At 42.1% G+C, this 16,867-nt stretch overlaps 1 protein-coding gene across 1 annotated transcript; it reads right to left on the bottom strand.

Annotated features, from left to right (window-relative positions):
- Positions 1-638: 638 nt before the first annotated feature.
- On the bottom strand, positions 639-4,052 carry LOC125536619 (cinnamoyl-CoA reductase 1-like). Its single transcript, XM_048699859.1, has 4 exons — positions 3,915-4,052; positions 2,373-2,468; positions 1,118-1,304; positions 639-991 (listed from the first exon to the last, which is right to left on the bottom strand). The coding sequence occupies exons 2-4, from the start codon at positions 2,374-2,376 to the stop codon at positions 847-849; spliced, it is 336 nt and encodes a 111-aa protein (XP_048555816.1). The 5' UTR covers positions 2,377-2,468; positions 3,915-4,052; the 3' UTR covers positions 639-846.
- Between the last annotated feature and the right edge of the window lie 12,815 nt (positions 4,053-16,867).

Here is a 16,867-nt window from a genome sequence, read left to right as displayed (position 1 = left end):
CCGGGCGGAAAAAAGGGCACAACCTGCTTTCATTTGCCATTGTGCACCATTTCTTATATTCAATTTTAATAAACATCTATGATAAGGTTAAACATGGAATTTTTCTTATTTTTAATAAAATTTAACGTTTGCATACAAATGGAACACTTTTTTTTAAGAATAGTTAACGCTTTTATGAAATTGGAATATTTCTCTAAAAAGAACATTTTTCTATCAGATGCTTTTCGAAAAGAATGTTTTGTTGTACATTTTTAAGTGGAAATATTTTTTCTTAAAAATGGAATATTTTTTGGAAATTTTTAAGCTTTTTAAAAAAAGTGCAAACATATTTTGTTGAAAAATAGCATGAACATTTTTAAACTATATTTGTTGTGTTAAGTTTTTTACAGATAGTCTTTTTAGGGTATATTTTGGGAGTTTTTACAGATAGTTGGCTGTTTGGTTGGGAAGATTCCCCTATGACAAATTAAAATTAGCATACTTTCATCTTGTAAAATGAAGTTGCAAAGGTTCAAAGCATTTCTTGATTTTGTACCGCCTATCATTTGTAAAGATAGTAAGGTGTCCAACGTTGCGACGGGATAAGTACCTGATGATGTCCAATGGATTGAGAAAGGACATCAAAGATAACAAAAAAGTGAAGAATGGCAATGAACAATTTAAGAGCCGCAAGTATCTAGCAAGAACAGACAGGTGTACCAGTAGATCAACCAGCCGTTATTGCACAATCATACAGGCAACTATAAGGTCTAGCACTGGGCTGGGCACAACATATCTCTGGAGCAAGGGTTGATCATGACCCTACAACAGAAGGGAAGGAATATGGTACAGCTAATAATCCAGCCATCAGGCGATGCATCCTCTTCTCCGAAGGCTCTCCACCGCATCCTTGATGATCTTTTCCAAAGGAGTGAAATGCAGGCCCAGTGCCATCAGCTTCTTCGGCACCGCCTCCACCCTCACCAGCCCAGGCTGCGTGTCCTCAGGTAATCTGCCGACCAAACCGATCAAACGCAAAGAGATTAGCACCGTGACAACAGTCCATTCATGTCGTCGTTTGTTATGAAATTATTGTTCTCCAAACATGTGAAGTATGTGTTCAGTGTGTGTTGCTTACTTCGGGACTTCGTAGTCGGGGTAGAGCTCCGCGACTTGGGACGCGAAATCGCTCAAGTGACATATGGGCTCCACACAGAGGTGCCTCCCGGATGCAGCCGGGTTTTCAAACAGCGTGATATGGGCTAACGCGACATCTTCCACGTGGACTGGCCCGATGAAGAAATCCTTATACTCCTCTGTGCAACCTGTGTGTGTAGTGAAAGATGGGTTGAGGAAATGTTTCCTTATCATAGTAACAAATCACACACTAAACCGGACAAGAAGTCTTCTGAATAGCAAATGCATCATTGCCAGGGTGACGAATGACAATGGATGATGATTTTTCAATCTATGATTCTTATGCCAATGCACAGGCATTGTTTACGTAAAGTATGGAGCAGAAAAGGGTTTCAGATATGACAAAAACATGCAGTTTTACTCTTTAGTATACTAACCACTGCAGGATATTCAGTACATCGGTATTAGCTTCATTTCAGCCAGTTCTCTCCTGATGAAACTAATTTGCAGAACTTGTTACTTTTCCTTGCTTTTAATAATTTATTGTTTCAGGTGTAGATTATATCCGAAGAACTCTTGGAGGAAGAAAAATTGGTAATATAAAGTACGAAGTTAACTATATATACCGCATCGTTGTATCTGGAGTAGTGAATCCGAAACTTTTTGTTCTACTGAACCTATATAAATCTCAGACTCTCAATCCAAGAGCTTCTAACTCTTCTCCTCGACATCAGTAACACCCATTTGTATCTCAATTATGGTATGGAGTGAAATCTAGGGTAAAATAGAAATGATTGAATAGGCTTAGCAATGCTTTTGCAAGTTTAAAACACAACTTTCAGTGATGGGAGAAGATCAAAATTTCATGTTACCTACATGTTCAGTAAAACATGAGTACATTGCTTGCAATACGGCCTATAAGTAGGATCAAGATTTCAAGATCAGCGTTTCTGCACAAGAGAGTTTCACCAACAGTAGCAAGTTACCTGGTGGGGTATAACAACCACTGCTGCTCGCTGGAGTCCGACCGTAACGACGTATTCATATGTAAATATATATTCAATAAATATGTAAAGCCCAAATCTGTATTTTATCAATTTATTGAAGCTATAACTTTTATATTTTAGCATGACATGATTAATATAGAAAACTATGTAGGTTTGCAGCATGATAATTATCAAAATGACTTTGTATATAAACTACCAATAAGATATTCCAAGTTGTTCCGAAAATAACAGAGAAATGTTACTACATACCCATACTCCTCAGGCATATTTTTCTGTCGTTATTCTTACGTCATTGCATCACACACACACACCAGAATTGATCGCATCAAGTGTACTCCATTGCATCTGCCAACATTAATTGCGATATATGTCAGTGTACATAGATATCAAGAAAACTTACAAACTTTCATAGAAATAACTTCAGGAATCTTACAGTTGGAGTTGCTGTCAAAATTATTCTCCATAGATCACGTGCTAGTTTTTTTTCTTTCTTTTTTTGCCTAAAGCTCTCCATCTTCACTGCATAATTGTGACGTAGGTTGAAGTGGACCTTGTTAGATCAATACAATAGGCTAATTCCCATAAGAGAAATGATTTTGCAGGATACTTCGACAAATAAGTTAATGAAATTTTGCAACCTGGTAAGCAAAAGAGGTAGGCGCAAGATGAGAATTCACATGCAGTTGCAGAATAAATATGATGTGTCACCAATTAAATTGCTCTCGTCGGATTTGTTAATCATAATGGCAATCTTGGGGGAAGAAGTAGAGGGCCCTGAAGCAGGTAGGACGACACGGAGGCAGACCATGTGTGCCGCAGCTTGCGGAACTGAAATTTAAACAAGCAGCAGTTCAGTTTACATGAGAAAACTGGAAATAGTTATTTACTAAGGTTTAGTCAATATAAGGAAAAGACGGGTAGAAAACATACTATACCCAATTCATGGTACATGTCTCTGAGTCTTTCAACAATCTTATAGCCCTGATCCTTGTCCCTTTCTTTAGAAACACTGAAATCCTCCTCAAAGTTAGAAATTCATACTATACTACTTAGCTGCAGTATAACACCCTGACCTGAACTCTTTATTTGGTGCCAGGTAGCACTTTGATGCCGTATTTATATGTTCCAAAACTGTAGGTGGACTGGTGGAGTACTACTTCAGTGATGAGGATCTTCTGATGCATATCATGCCAACGATTACCTCTCTTTGGACATCTTCCTTAATTTAGTAACTCAATTTTCTAATGGGAAACTAATGGCGGAGATCCTATAGACCTCTGATGCAAATTACCTATCCACGACAGAGTCATAGAACAATCAAGCTATTCTTTTTCTTTACTAATATTGCGGGTTGTACAGATCCGGCTAGACCTCACCGCCGACAGGGAGGCATTGAGGTGGGGGCCATGTTCGTAGTGATACTCATTAGCATGGCAATGAGAGGGCCTTCCGGCCCAGCGGCTTCATCAACCAGCGCGTGTGCCACTGCCATATACAAGAATCATCTACACAGAATTTCTGTTTAGTGCGTTCATGCCTTTTTAATTTGCCAGTGATCGATGCGTGGACTGCCGGAACATGCATTCTAATCAACGGGCGGTGGTGCAGACACTACAACAAACGCAATCAATTCAAAGTCAGAAACAGAAAAGGGATAAGCAGCAGCTAGACCATTCACCAATTGTAGTAACTGCTTCATCTTACAGGCCACACAACTTCAAGAGCATAGCAAGCAAGCAAGCAGAAGCAAAAAAACTAAAGCAACAAAGATAAAAGTCAAACAGCACTCACCGACGGCAACTGGAGCTCTGCGCGGCCCCTGCCAGCGCCATCGCAGACCACCAGCTCGAACGGCCCTACCATGTCACGGACCCTAACGCCGGAGCCGAACGCCAGGTCGCCATCGCCGGTCACGAAGTTGACCCCGTCAGGCCCGACCACCTCCTCCACCGCGGGGGCGTCGGGGCGGCTCCAATCGACGGCCCCGTCGGAGGCCCGCGCCAGCGCGACCGCGGGGCCCCACGCGGGCGGGGAACTCGTAGCACTGCACGGCGTCGACGAGCGCGCCCTCGGCGTCGAGCGGCCAAACCCGGACCTCTACGTCGGGGTCCCAGCCGTACTTGTCGACGATGGCGTCGATGACATCGTCGAAGAAGGTGGGATCCGGGGCGGGCACCGGCTGACGACCCGCGAAGGCGTAGGCGTGGGAGGAGGCGTTGGAGATGGCCGCGAGCGGGGACAGCAAGGAGCAGTGCGAGGAGAAGTAGGAGGATCGGGCAGGCGTAGGAGGTCCGATCCCCCCGGAGGCCCGGACCAGCGTCGCCGCCATCTTCGTCCTCATGGTGTGTTGGGGACGACGGCCTGGAGTCGGGATTGAGGCAGGCGGAGACCGGGCGTTGCGTCCGTCCGTTCGGGTGAGAACGAATCGTTTTTTTACTTATTACTACTAACTTAAATCTGGAGCGCGGGTTAATTACCAGAAACTTGAGGGAGTGTTTTGCAAAAATGTCATGACGGTGAACCTGGAGACTCAATCCGTGCTTTATTATTATGGAGAGATATAGAATTTCTGGATAGTATAAAAGGATACTTGAATAAAAGTTTTTCAATGAAAGACCTCGGTGAAGCTGCTTATATATTGGGCATCAAGATCTATAGAGATAGATCAAGACGCTTAATTGGACTTTCACAAAGCACATACCTTGATAATGTTTTGAAGAAGTTCAAAATGGATCAAGCTAAGAAATGGTTCTTGCCTGTGTTACAAGGTGTGAAGTTGAGCAAGACTCAATGTCCGACCACTGCAGAAGATAGAGAGAAAATGAAAAGTGTTCGCTATGCTTCAGCCATAGGCTCTATCATGTATGCAATGCTGTGTACCAGACCTGATGTGTGCCTTGCTATTAGCCTAGCAGGGAGGTACCAAAGTAATCCAGGAGTGGATCACTAGACAGCGGTCAAGAACATCTTGAAGTTCCTGAAAAGGATCAAGGATATGTTTCTCATTTATGAAGGTGACAAAGAGCTCATCGTAAATGGTTACATTGATGCAAGCTTTGACACTGATCTGGACGATTCTAAATCGCAAACCGGATACGTGTTTATATTAAACGGTGGAGCTGTCAGTTGGAGCAGTTCCAAACAAAGCGTCGTGGCGGGATCTACATGTGAAGCGGAGTATATTGCTGCTTCGGAAGCAGTGAATGAAGGAGTCTGGATGAAGGAGTACATATCCGATCTAGGTGCCATACCTAGTGCATCGGATCCAATGAAAATCTTTTGTGACAATACTGGTGCAATTGCCTTTGCAAAGGAATCCAGATTTCACAAGAGAACCAAGCACATCAAGAGACGCTTCAACTCCATCTGGGATCAAGTCCAGGTGGGAGACATAGAGATTTGCAAGATACATACGGATCTGAATGTTGCAGACTCGTTGACTAAGCCTCTTCCACGAGCAAAACATGATCAACACCAAGGCTCCATGGGTGTTAAAATCATTACTGTGTAATCTAGATTATTGAATCTAGTGCAAGTGGGAGACTGAAGGAAATATGCCCTAGAGGCAATAATAAAGTTATTATTTATTTCCTTATTTCATGATAAATGTTTATTATTCATGCTAGAATTGTATTAACCGCAAACATAATACATGTGTGAATACATAGACAAACATAGTTTCACTAGTATGCCTCTACTTGATTAGGTCATTGATCAAAGATGGTTAAATTTCCTAACCATTGACATGAGTTGTTATTTGATCAATCGGATCACATCATTAGGAGAATGATGTGATTGACTTGACCCATTCCGTTAGCTTAGCACTTGATCGTTTGTTTACTGCTATTGCTTTCTTCATGACTTATACATGTTCTTATGACTATGAGATTATGCAACTCCCGAATACAGGAGGAACACTTTGTGTGCTACCAAACGTCACAACGTAACTGGGTGATCATAAAGGTGCTCTAGAGGTGTTTCCGATGGTACTTGTTGAGTTGACATAGATCAAGATTAGGATTTGTCCCTCCGATTGTCGGAGAGGTATCTCTGGGCCCTCTCATAATACACATCACTATAAGCCTTGAAAGCATGATAACTAATGAGTTAGTTACAGGATGATGTATTACGGAACGAGTAAAGAGACTTGCCAGTAACGAGATTGAACTAGGTATTGGATACCGACGATCGAATCTCGGGCAAGTAACATACCGATGACAAAGAGAACAACATATAGTGTTGTGTGGTTTGACCGATAAAAATCTTCGTAGAATATGTAGGAACCAATATGAGCATCCAGGTTCCGCTATTGGCTATTGACCGAAGACGTGTCTCAGTCATGTCTACATAGTTCTCGAACCCATAGGGTTCGCACGCTTAAAGTTCTGTGATGATCAGTTTTATGAGTTTATATGTTTGATGTACCGAAAGTAGTTCGGAGTCCCGGATTTGATCACGGACATGACGAGGAGTCTCTAAATGGTCGAGACATAAAGATTTATATATTGAAAGCCTATATTTGGATATCGGAAGTGTTCCGGGTGAAATTAGGATTTTACCGGAGTACCGGGGATTACCGAAACCCCCCCGGGGTTTAATGGGCCATGATGGGCCTTATTGGAAGAGAGGAGGGGCTGGCAAGGCAGGCCGCGCGCCCCCTCTCCCTCTACTCCGAATTGGAAAAGGAGGGGGGTGGCGCCCCCCTTTCCTTCCTCTCTCCCTCCTCCTTCCCCCTTCTCATATTCCAACTAGGAAAGGAGGGAGTCCTACTCCCGGTGGGAGTAGGACTCCTCCTGGACGCGCCTCCTCCTGGACGACCGCCTCTCCCCGCTTGATCCTTTATATACGGGGGCAGGGGGGCACCTCTAGACACATAAGTTGATCATTGAGATCTCTCCAGCCGTGTGTGGTGCCCCCCTCCACCATAATCCACCTCGGTCATACTGTAGCGGTGTTTAGGCGAAGCCCTGCTGCGGTAGCTTCATCAACATCGTCACCACGCCGTCGTGCTGATGAAACTCTTCCCCGAGCTCTACTGGATCGTGAGTTCGTGGGACGTCACCTAGATGAACGTGTGCTGAACGCGGAGGTGCCATATGTTCGGTGCTGAGGATTGGTCGATCGTGAAGACGTACGACTACATCAACCGCGTTGTCATAACGCTTCCGCTTAACGGTCTACGAGGGTACGTGGAAGACACTCTCCCCTCTCGTTGTTGTGCATTACCATGATCCTGCGTGTGCGTAGGATTTTTTTTGAAATTACTATGTTCCTCAACAGTACTACCGCAGGGGCCTGCGGTACTACCGCTCTGAGGAGCAGTACTACCGCATGCCCCAGTTCAGCAACACTAGGAGTCCTTCCTTTTGCAGAGATACGGAGAAACAGAGGATGCTCCAAAGATCCAAAGGAAAGGTGGTGCTGAAAGGAACAGACGTGTACGTGATGATTCCACCCAAACCTTTCCAATGCGGACCCCCTCTTAATAGTACGGCTTTCCTACGACTCAAATCCACCGAAACAAAACGTAGAGAAATGCCGTCTTCAATAATCTTCGAGGGGCACCAAATCGTCTTGTGCTTAGGCATGATATATCTGAAATGCTCAATGCACACGATTAGTCCACAAAAGCATTGTCATCAATCACCAAAACTACTAAGGGATAAATATGCCCTTACAATCTCCCCCTTTTTGGTGGATTGATGACAATACGAGATTTGCACATAGGGATATAAAATGAAGCATAGGCAAACCCTACATCTATAAAATATAGATGGGTTCCCCCTAGATGTGTGCACACTAGAGAAGTGCTTTGGACTGCACGGCACACATACTAGGATCAACACTCCCCCTATATTTTATAGACGAGACATATCTTGCAATAAAATAACTAATATTAAGCAAGGAGGGAAGATAATAGACAGGAGCATAAAGTAACTGGCAAGATAGCATAAGCTCACGGGCTACTAGGCAAGAAAGACAATAAGATACGCTAGAGTGCATATGTCTTATACCATATGAAGAGGAAATACGACTCACAAGCAAACCAAAGCAAACGAGGTTCAACAGAATGAAAGCAAAGCAACAAAGCGAGACAACACACGACACTACACAAGACTTGCAAATCCTACACTCTCTCCTCCTTTGGCATCGAGACACCAAAAAGGCAGAGAGGACCCCTACGACACAGGTGGTAGCTCAAGCTGGAGCAATCACTCATCACGCTCCTCGTCGGTCTTGGCAGTGGGGATGGTCTCCTCCTCAGACTCAGTCCACTGGTAGCCCTACTTCGCCATCCATTCGGCCTCTAGCGTGATGTGCTTCTCGGACCCGCTGGATATCTCCTCGCCAAACGTCCTCAAGATCCTCTTGGCGCGGCGACGACTCTCCTTGGAAGCAACATGGGTACTGTACTGCCCCTTGGCTTGCATACATAACAATGCCTTCATCTTGGCCTTCAGCTTCTTAGCCCATGAGGGCTCAGTAGAGGGAGGAGTATACCCAGCAGAGATGTCCTCATCCGCTTCCTCCTCCTCAATCTCATCCTCATCCACGTCCATCTGAGCAGCCTCTCCCTCAGCACGGGTAGTGGTGTTATCCCACTAAGGCTTGATGCGAAGCTTGATGGGCTCGTGACGGATCCAGTCGGGGGGGGATCAAACTCATCATTGGGATAGAGCTTCTCCCAAGTCTTCGAGATCAAGTGAAACAGGTAAGGACCATATATGGGTACCTTACGGTTGAACACCGCAAACGTAGCTCACACCACATGATATGTGAGACATCAAGTGGTTACGTCTGAGCACGACGCGCCTCCTCACAGATGAGCATCATATCCACGAGATAGGTGACACGTCCATTTTGCACCATGCTTTTATATCGATGTTTATTGCATTATGGGTTGTTATTACACATTATGTCACAATACTTATGCCTATTCTCTCTCATTTTACAAGGTTTACATGAAGAGGGAGAATGCCGGCAGCTGGAATTCTGGGCTGGAAAAGGAGCAAATATTAGAGATCTATTCTGCACAACTCCAAAACTCCTGAAACTTCACGGAAGTCGGTTTCAGAATATATATAAAATATTGGGCGAAGGAAGCACCAGAGGGGGGCCATCCACCATCCACGAGGGTGGGGGCGCGCCCCCTGCCTCGTGGGCCCCCTGGCAGGCCTTCGGTGCCCATCTTCTGCTATATGAAGTCTTTCGTCCGAGAAAAAATAATAAGCAAGCTCACGGGGCGAAACTCCGCCGCCATGAGGCGGAACCAATCTAAGGCTCCGGCGGAGCTGTTCTGCCGGGGAAACAACCCTCGGGAGGGGGAAATCATCACCATCATCATCACCATCGATCCTCTCATCGGGAGGGGTTCAATCTCCAACAACATCTTCACCAGCACCATCTCATCTCAAACCCTAGTTCATCCCTTGTATCCAATCTTTGTCTCAAAACCTCATATTGGTACCTGTGGGTTGCTAGTAGTGTTGATTACTCCTTGTAATTGATGTTAGTTGGTTTACTTGGTGGAAGATCATATGTTCAGATCCTTTATGCATATTAATACCCCTCTAAATATGAACATGAATATGATTTGTGAGTAGTTACATTTGTTCCTGAGGACATGGGAGAAGTCTTGCTATAAGTAGTCATGTGAATTTGGTATTCGTTCGATATTTTGATGAGATGTATGTTGTCTTTCCTCTAGTGGTGTCATGTGAACGTCAACTACATGACACCGCACCATTGTTTGGGCCTAGGGGAAGGCATTGGGAAGTAATAAGTAGATGATGGGTTGCTAGAGTGACAGAAGCTTAAACCCTAGTTTATGTGTTGCTTCATAAGGGGCTGATTTGGATCCATATGTTTCATGCTATGGTTAGGTTTACCTTAATACTTCTTTTGTAGTTGCGGATGCTTGCAAGAGGGGTTAATCATAAGTGGGATGCTTGTCCAAGGAAGGGCAGTACCCAAGCACCGGTCCACCCACATATCAAATTATCAAAGTACCGAACGCGAATCATATGAGCGTGATGAAAACTAGCTTGACGATAATTCCCATGTGTCCTCGGGAGCGCTTTCCTTTATATAAGAGTGTGTCCAGGCTTGTCCTTTGCTACAAAAAGGATTGGGCCATCTTGCTGCACCATATTTACTTTTATTACTTGTTACCCGTTACAAATTACCTTATCACAAAACTAACTGTTACCGATAATTTCAGTGCTTGCAGAGAATACCTTACTGAAAACTGCTTATCATTTCCTTCTGCTCCTTGTTGGGTTCGACACTCTTACTTATCAAAAGGACTACGATAGATCCCCTACACTTGTGGGTCATCAAGACTCTTTTCTGGCGCCGTTGCCGGGGAGTGAAGCGCCTTTGATGGGTGGAGTTTGGTAAGGAAAAATTTATAGAGTGTGCTGAAATTTACTGTCACTTGTTACTATGGAACATAATCCTTTGAGGGGCTTGTTCGGGGTATCTTCATCCCGACCAGTAGAGCAAAGAGTTTCTCCTCAACCTAATGAACCTACTGAAAATGTTTACTTTGAAATTCATTCGTGTATGATAGAGAAACTGCTAGCTAATCCTTTCACAAGTGATGGAACATTACATCCCGATTTGCACCTAATCTATGTGGATGCAGTTTGTGGATTATTTAAGCTTGCAGGTATGCCCGAGGATGTTATCAAGAAGAAGTTCTTCCCTTTATATTTGAAGGGAAAGGCATCAACATGGTTTAGGCTATGTGATGATATGGGATCATGGAACTACAACCGATTGAAATTAGAATTTCATCAGAAGTTTTATCCTATGCATCTTGTTCATCGTGATTGTAATTATATATATAATTTTTGGCCTCGCGAAGGAGAAAGCATCGCTCAAGATTGGGGGAGGCTTAAGTCAATGTTATATTCATGGCCCAATCATGAGCTCTCAAGAGAAATTATTATTCAAAAATTTTATGCTCGGCTTTATCTCAATAATCGCTCCATGCTCGATACTTCTTGTACTGGTTCTTTTATGATGAAGACTATTGAATTCAAATGGGATTTATTGGAGAGAATTAAACACAACTCTGAAGATTGGGATCTCGACGAAGGTAAGGAGTCAGGTATAACCCCAAAGTTTGATTGTGTTAAATCTTTTATGGATACCGATGCCTTTCGTGAATTTAGCACTAAATATGGACTTGACTCTGAGATAGTAGCTTCTTTCTGTGAATCCTTTGCTACTCATGTTGATCTCCCTAAGGAGAAGTGGTTTAAATATAATCCTCCCATTGAATTAAAAGTAGTTGCACCTATTAAAGTTGAATAAAAGACTATCACTTATAATGTTGATCCTGTTGTTCCTACCGCTTATATTGAGAAACCACCTTTCCCTGTTAGAATAAAGGATCATGCTAAAGCTTCAACTGTGGTTCGTAAGAGTAATACTAGAACACCTACACCCTCTGAGCAAATTAAAGTTGAACCTAGTATTGCTATGGTTAAAGATCTCTTGGCCGATAATATTGATGGGCATGTTATTTACTTCTGTGATGAAGCTGCTAGAATTGCTAGACCCGATACTAAAAATAAACATAGACCTGTTGTAGGCATGCCTGTTATTTCTGTTAAAATAGGAGATCATTGCTATCATGGCTTATGTGATATGGGTGCTAGTGCAAGTGCAATACCTCATTCCTTATATAAATAAATTATGCATGATATTGCACTTGCTGAGATAGAGGAAATTGATGTTACAATTAAGCTTGCCAATAGAGACACTGTTTCACCAGTTGGGATTGTTAGAGATGTTGAAGTCTTGTGTGGAAAAGTTAAATATCCTGCTAATTTTCTTGTTCTTGGTTCCCCACAAGATAACTTTTGTCCCATTATATTTGGTAGACCCTTCTTGAATACTGTTAATGCTAGGATAGATTGCAAAAAGGATGTTGTTACTATTGGTTTGGGGGATATGTCTCATGAGTTTAATTTTGCTAAATTTCGTAGACAACCCCATGATAAAGAATTGCCTAGTAAAGTTGAAATTATTGGTCTTGCTTCTATTGTCGTGCATCCTAATGATCCTTTAGAACAATATTTGCTCGACCATGAAAATGATATGTTTATGAATGAAAGAAGGGAAATAGATGAAGTATTCTTTAAACAGGGACCTAGTTTGAAACACAACTTGCCTGTTGAAATCCTAGGGGATCCTCCTCCACCCAAGGGTGATCCCATGTTTGAGCTTAAACCATTACCTGCTACTCTAAAATATGCTTATCTTGATGAGAAAAAGATATATCCTGTTATTATTAGTGCTAACCTTTCAGAGCATGAAGAAAAGAAATTATTGAAAACTCTGAAGAAGCACCATGCTGCTATTGGATATACTCTTGATGATCTTAAGGGCATTAGTCCCACTCTATGCCAGCACAAAATAAAATTGGAGAAAGACGCGAAACCGGTTGTTGATCACCAACGACGGTTAAATCCTAAGATGAAAGAAGTGGTAAGAAAAGAAATACTAACGCTTCTGGAGGCAGGTATAATTTATCCCGTTGCTAATAGTCAGTGGGTAAGTCCTGTCCATTGTGTCCCTAAGAAGGGAGGTATTACTGTTGTTCCTAATGATAAAGATGAATTGATCCCACAAAGAATTGTTACAGGTTATAGAATGGTAATTGATTTTCGCAAATTAAATAAAGCTACTAAAAAGGATCATTACCCTTTACCTTTTATTGATCAAATGCTAGAAAGATTATCCAAACATACACATTTTGCTTTCTAGATGGTTACTCTGGTTTCTCTCAAATACCTGTGTCAAAAGAGGATCAAGAAAAGACAACTTTTACTTACCCTTTCGGTACCTTTGCTTATAGACGTATGCCTTTTGGTTTATGCAATGCACCTACTACCTTTTAAAGAGTATGACTGCTATATTCTCTGACTTTTGTGAAAAGATTGTTGAGGTTTTCATGGATGATTTCTCCATGTATGGATCTTCTTTTGATGATTGCTTAAGCAACCTTGATCGAGTTTTGCTGAGATGTGAAGAAACTAATATTGTCTTAAATTGGGAGAAGTGCCACTTTATGGTTAGTGAAGGTATTGTCTTGGGGCATAAGATTTATGAAAGAGATATTGAAGTTGATAAAGCTAAAGTTGATGCTATTGAAAAGATGCCGTGTCCTAAGGACACTAAAGGTATAAGAAGTTTCCTTGGTCATGCTGGTTTTTATAGGAGGTTCATTAAAGACTTCTCAAAAATTTCCAGGCCTCTGACTAATCTCTTGCAAAAAGATGTTTCTTTTGTCTTTGATGATGATTGTGTAGAGGCATTTTAAATACTTGAGAAAGCTTTGATTTCTGCACCTATTGTTCAGCCTCCTGATTAGAATTTACCCTTTGAAATTATGTGTGATGCTAGTGACTATGTTGTAGGTGCTGTTCTAGGACAAAGAGTTGATAAGAAATTAAATGTTATCCAATATGCTAATAAAACTCTAGACAGTGCCCAAAGAAATTATGCTACTACTAAAAAAGAATTTTTAGCAATTGTATTTGCTTGTGATAAGTTCAGACCTTATATTTTTGATTCTAAAGTAACTGTTCACACTGATCATGCTGCTATTAAATATCTTATGGAAAAGAAAGATGCTAAACCTAGGCTTATTGGATGGGTTCTCTTGCTACAAGAATTTGATTTGCATATTATTGATAGAAAGGGAGCTGAGAACCCCGTTGCAGACAACTTGTCTAGGTTAGAGAATGTTCTTGATGACCCACTACCTATTGATGATAGCTTTCCTGATGAACAATTAGCTGTCATAAATGCTTCTCGTACTACTCCATGGTATGCTGATTATGCTAATTACATTGTTGCTAAATTTATACCATCTAGTTTCACATACCAACAAAAGAAAAAGTTTTCCAATGATTTAAGATATTACTTCTGGGATGACCCACACCTTTATATAGAAGGAGTAGATGGGGTTATTAGACGTTGTGTACCTGAGCATGAACAAGAACAGATCCTACTCAAGTGTCACTCCGAAGCTTATGGAGGAGACCATCCTGGAGATAGAACTGCACATAAGGTATTGCAATCCGGTTTTTATTGGCCTACTCTCTTCAAGGATGCCCATAAGTTTGTCTTGTCCTGTGATGAATGTCAAAGAATTGGTAATATTAGTATACATCAAGAAATTCCTATGAATTATTCACTTGTTATTGAACCATTTGATGTTTGGGGCTTTGATTATATGGGACTGCTTCCTTCCTCTAATGGGTATACACATATTTGTTGATTACGTTACTAAGTGGGTAGAAGCTATTCCAACTAGTAGTGCTGATCATAACACCTCTATTAAGATGCTTAAAGAAGTTATTTTTCCGAGGTTTGGAGTCCCTAGATACTTAATGATTGATGGTGGTTCACACTTTATTCATGGTGCTTTTCATAAAATGCTTGCTAAGTATGATGTTAATCATAGAATTGCATCTCCATATGATCCATAGCCTAGTGGTCAAGTAGAACTGAGTAATAGAGAGCTTAAATTAATTTTGCAAAAGACTGTTAATAGATCTAGAAAGAATTGGTCCAAGAAACTTGATGATGCACTATGGGCTTATAGAACTGCATATAAAAACCCTATGGGTATGTCTCCGTATAAAATGGTTTATGGTAAAGCTTGCCACTTACCTCTCGAACTAGAACATAAGGCATATTGGGCCATTAAAGAGCTCAATTATGATTTCAAACTTGCCGGTGAGAAGAAGATTTTTGACATTAGCTCACTTGATGAATGGAGAACCCAGGCCTATGAGAATGCCAAGCTATTTAAAGAAAAATTTAAAAGATGGCATGACAAAAGTACCAAAACATGAGTTTAATGTAGGTGATTATGTATTGTTATACAACTCTCGTTTAAGATTTTTTGCACAAAAACTCCTCTCTAAATGGGAAGGTCCTCACGTCATCTAGGAGGTCTATCGTTCCCGTGCCATAAAAATCAACAACTTCGAAGGCACAAATCCGAGGGTGGTGAACGGTCAAAGAATCAAACATTATATCTCAGGTAATCCAATAAATGTTGAAACTAATGTTATTGAAACCGTAACCCCGGAGGAATATATAAGGGACACTTTCCAAAACGTTTCAGACTCCGAAAAGGAAGAGGTATGTGGTACGGTAAGTAAACCAACTCCAAAACAGTTCTAATAGCAATTTTTCTCCGTTTTGGAATATTTAAGAAAATAGAAAAATAAGAAGTAGTCTGGGAAGGACACAAGGCATCCATGAGGGTGGAGGGCGCGCCCCCTGCCTCGTGGGCACTTCGTGTGCTCTCCAAACTCCGTTTTCTTGTACGATACTTCTTTCGGTCGGTAAAAATTCATTATATAACCTCCCGAAGGTTTTGACCACCATACCATGCAAATATCCTCTATTTTTGTTTTGAGCTATTTCTGCTGTAGATCTAGAGCAAGATGTCTTCTCAAGAGTCAGTCGGGGAGAGTCGGGTGTCTCATCCGATACCGGGGCCAAGAGCAAACAGCGATGCTGACCACTTTGGGCCATCAAATGAGAAAGAGATGGAGGCCGACTTAAAAAGGATAGATGCCATGGAGGAGGACCAAGAAGTTACTTCTCATTTCCGAGCCGGATTCACGATGGGGGAACTACAGAGCTCAGCTATTCCAAACTCGTTCATCCCTTCCAACGTTAGATTTCTTTCTTATGAGAATATGAAAAAGAGTGTTACTTGTTCTCCCACAGCTATGCAACATCCTTGGGTGAAACGAGCTTGAGCCGTCACGGGCAAGCTCCGTAAGGAAATAATGGACCTCAAGCAGCAAGTCAATAAGCTCGAGGAAGAGAATCGTATCCTGAGGGGCATCATCACCAAGAATATCACATCACCACCCCTAAAGAAAGCGACATAAACACATGGGTATGGGCACTCCCCTTGGCAACTGCCAAGCTTGGGGGAGGTGCCCCAGTATCGTATCACCATCACACTTTTATATTTACCATTTTTCTTAGTTCGATCTTTTTGGTAATATCTTGATCTAGTAGATAAAGTTTTAGTATGATCTAGTTTGAGTTTTGCTTTATGATCCTTCTATGTAATCTAGTCCGTGAGCTATATATAATAAAGATTAGTTATGAGTTAAGGGCCTGATTATCTTGCCATGAAATGGAGGGAATAAAAATAAAAGAAAAGAGAAAGAACAAAAAGAAATAGAGAGATCATATGGATCTTATGGAGAGTAATGACTTCACATATAGAGAGTATGATGAATAAAAGTTGCTGGGAGTTGACAGCCATAGTTTTGGTCATCATTGCAATTAATAGGAAGTAATAAAGAAAGAGAGGTTTTCACATATAAATATACTATCTTGGACATCAAGAGATAAGAGAAGGATGCTCCTACAAGCCTCCTCAGAGATCAGCGATTCTGGGCCGTCGGATCTGGTTGCTTGATGGATCTTGGGCCGTCGGATCGACCGTGTGGAAGACATCGGCCATCGGATCAAAAAAAGTTACTGCTAGAATGAATAGTTACTCCCGTTTCGTGCCACCGCGCGTAAATAGCCTGCCCTGCCGGGGGCATTTTCATCATTTCGCTCATAGATGGTATAAAAGGGCCGGCTCCCGTGGTGAACCCTAGCCTCCTCCTCTCCCCTCCCGAGGGCATCCTCTCCCTCTCTCGCTCGTTCCCCTCCCCTCCCGCGCGCCTCCTCTCCTCTTC

The sequence above is a fragment of the Triticum urartu genome, chromosome 2, assembly GCF_003073215.2.
Source record: "Triticum urartu cultivar G1812 chromosome 2, Tu2.1, whole genome shotgun sequence".
Lineage (NCBI taxonomy): Eukaryota > Viridiplantae > Streptophyta > Magnoliopsida > Poales > Poaceae > Triticum > Triticum urartu.
The sequence above is the reverse complement of the archived record's forward strand: the minus strand, read 5'-3'. Positions and strand labels throughout refer to the sequence as shown.

Coding starts and splice junctions, on each gene's coding strand:
- LOC125536619 (XM_048699859.1), bottom strand. Junction 992..1,117: donor CCCGACTACGAAGTCCCGAA/GTAAGCAACACA, acceptor TTTGGTCGGCAG/ATTACCTGAGGACACGCAGC.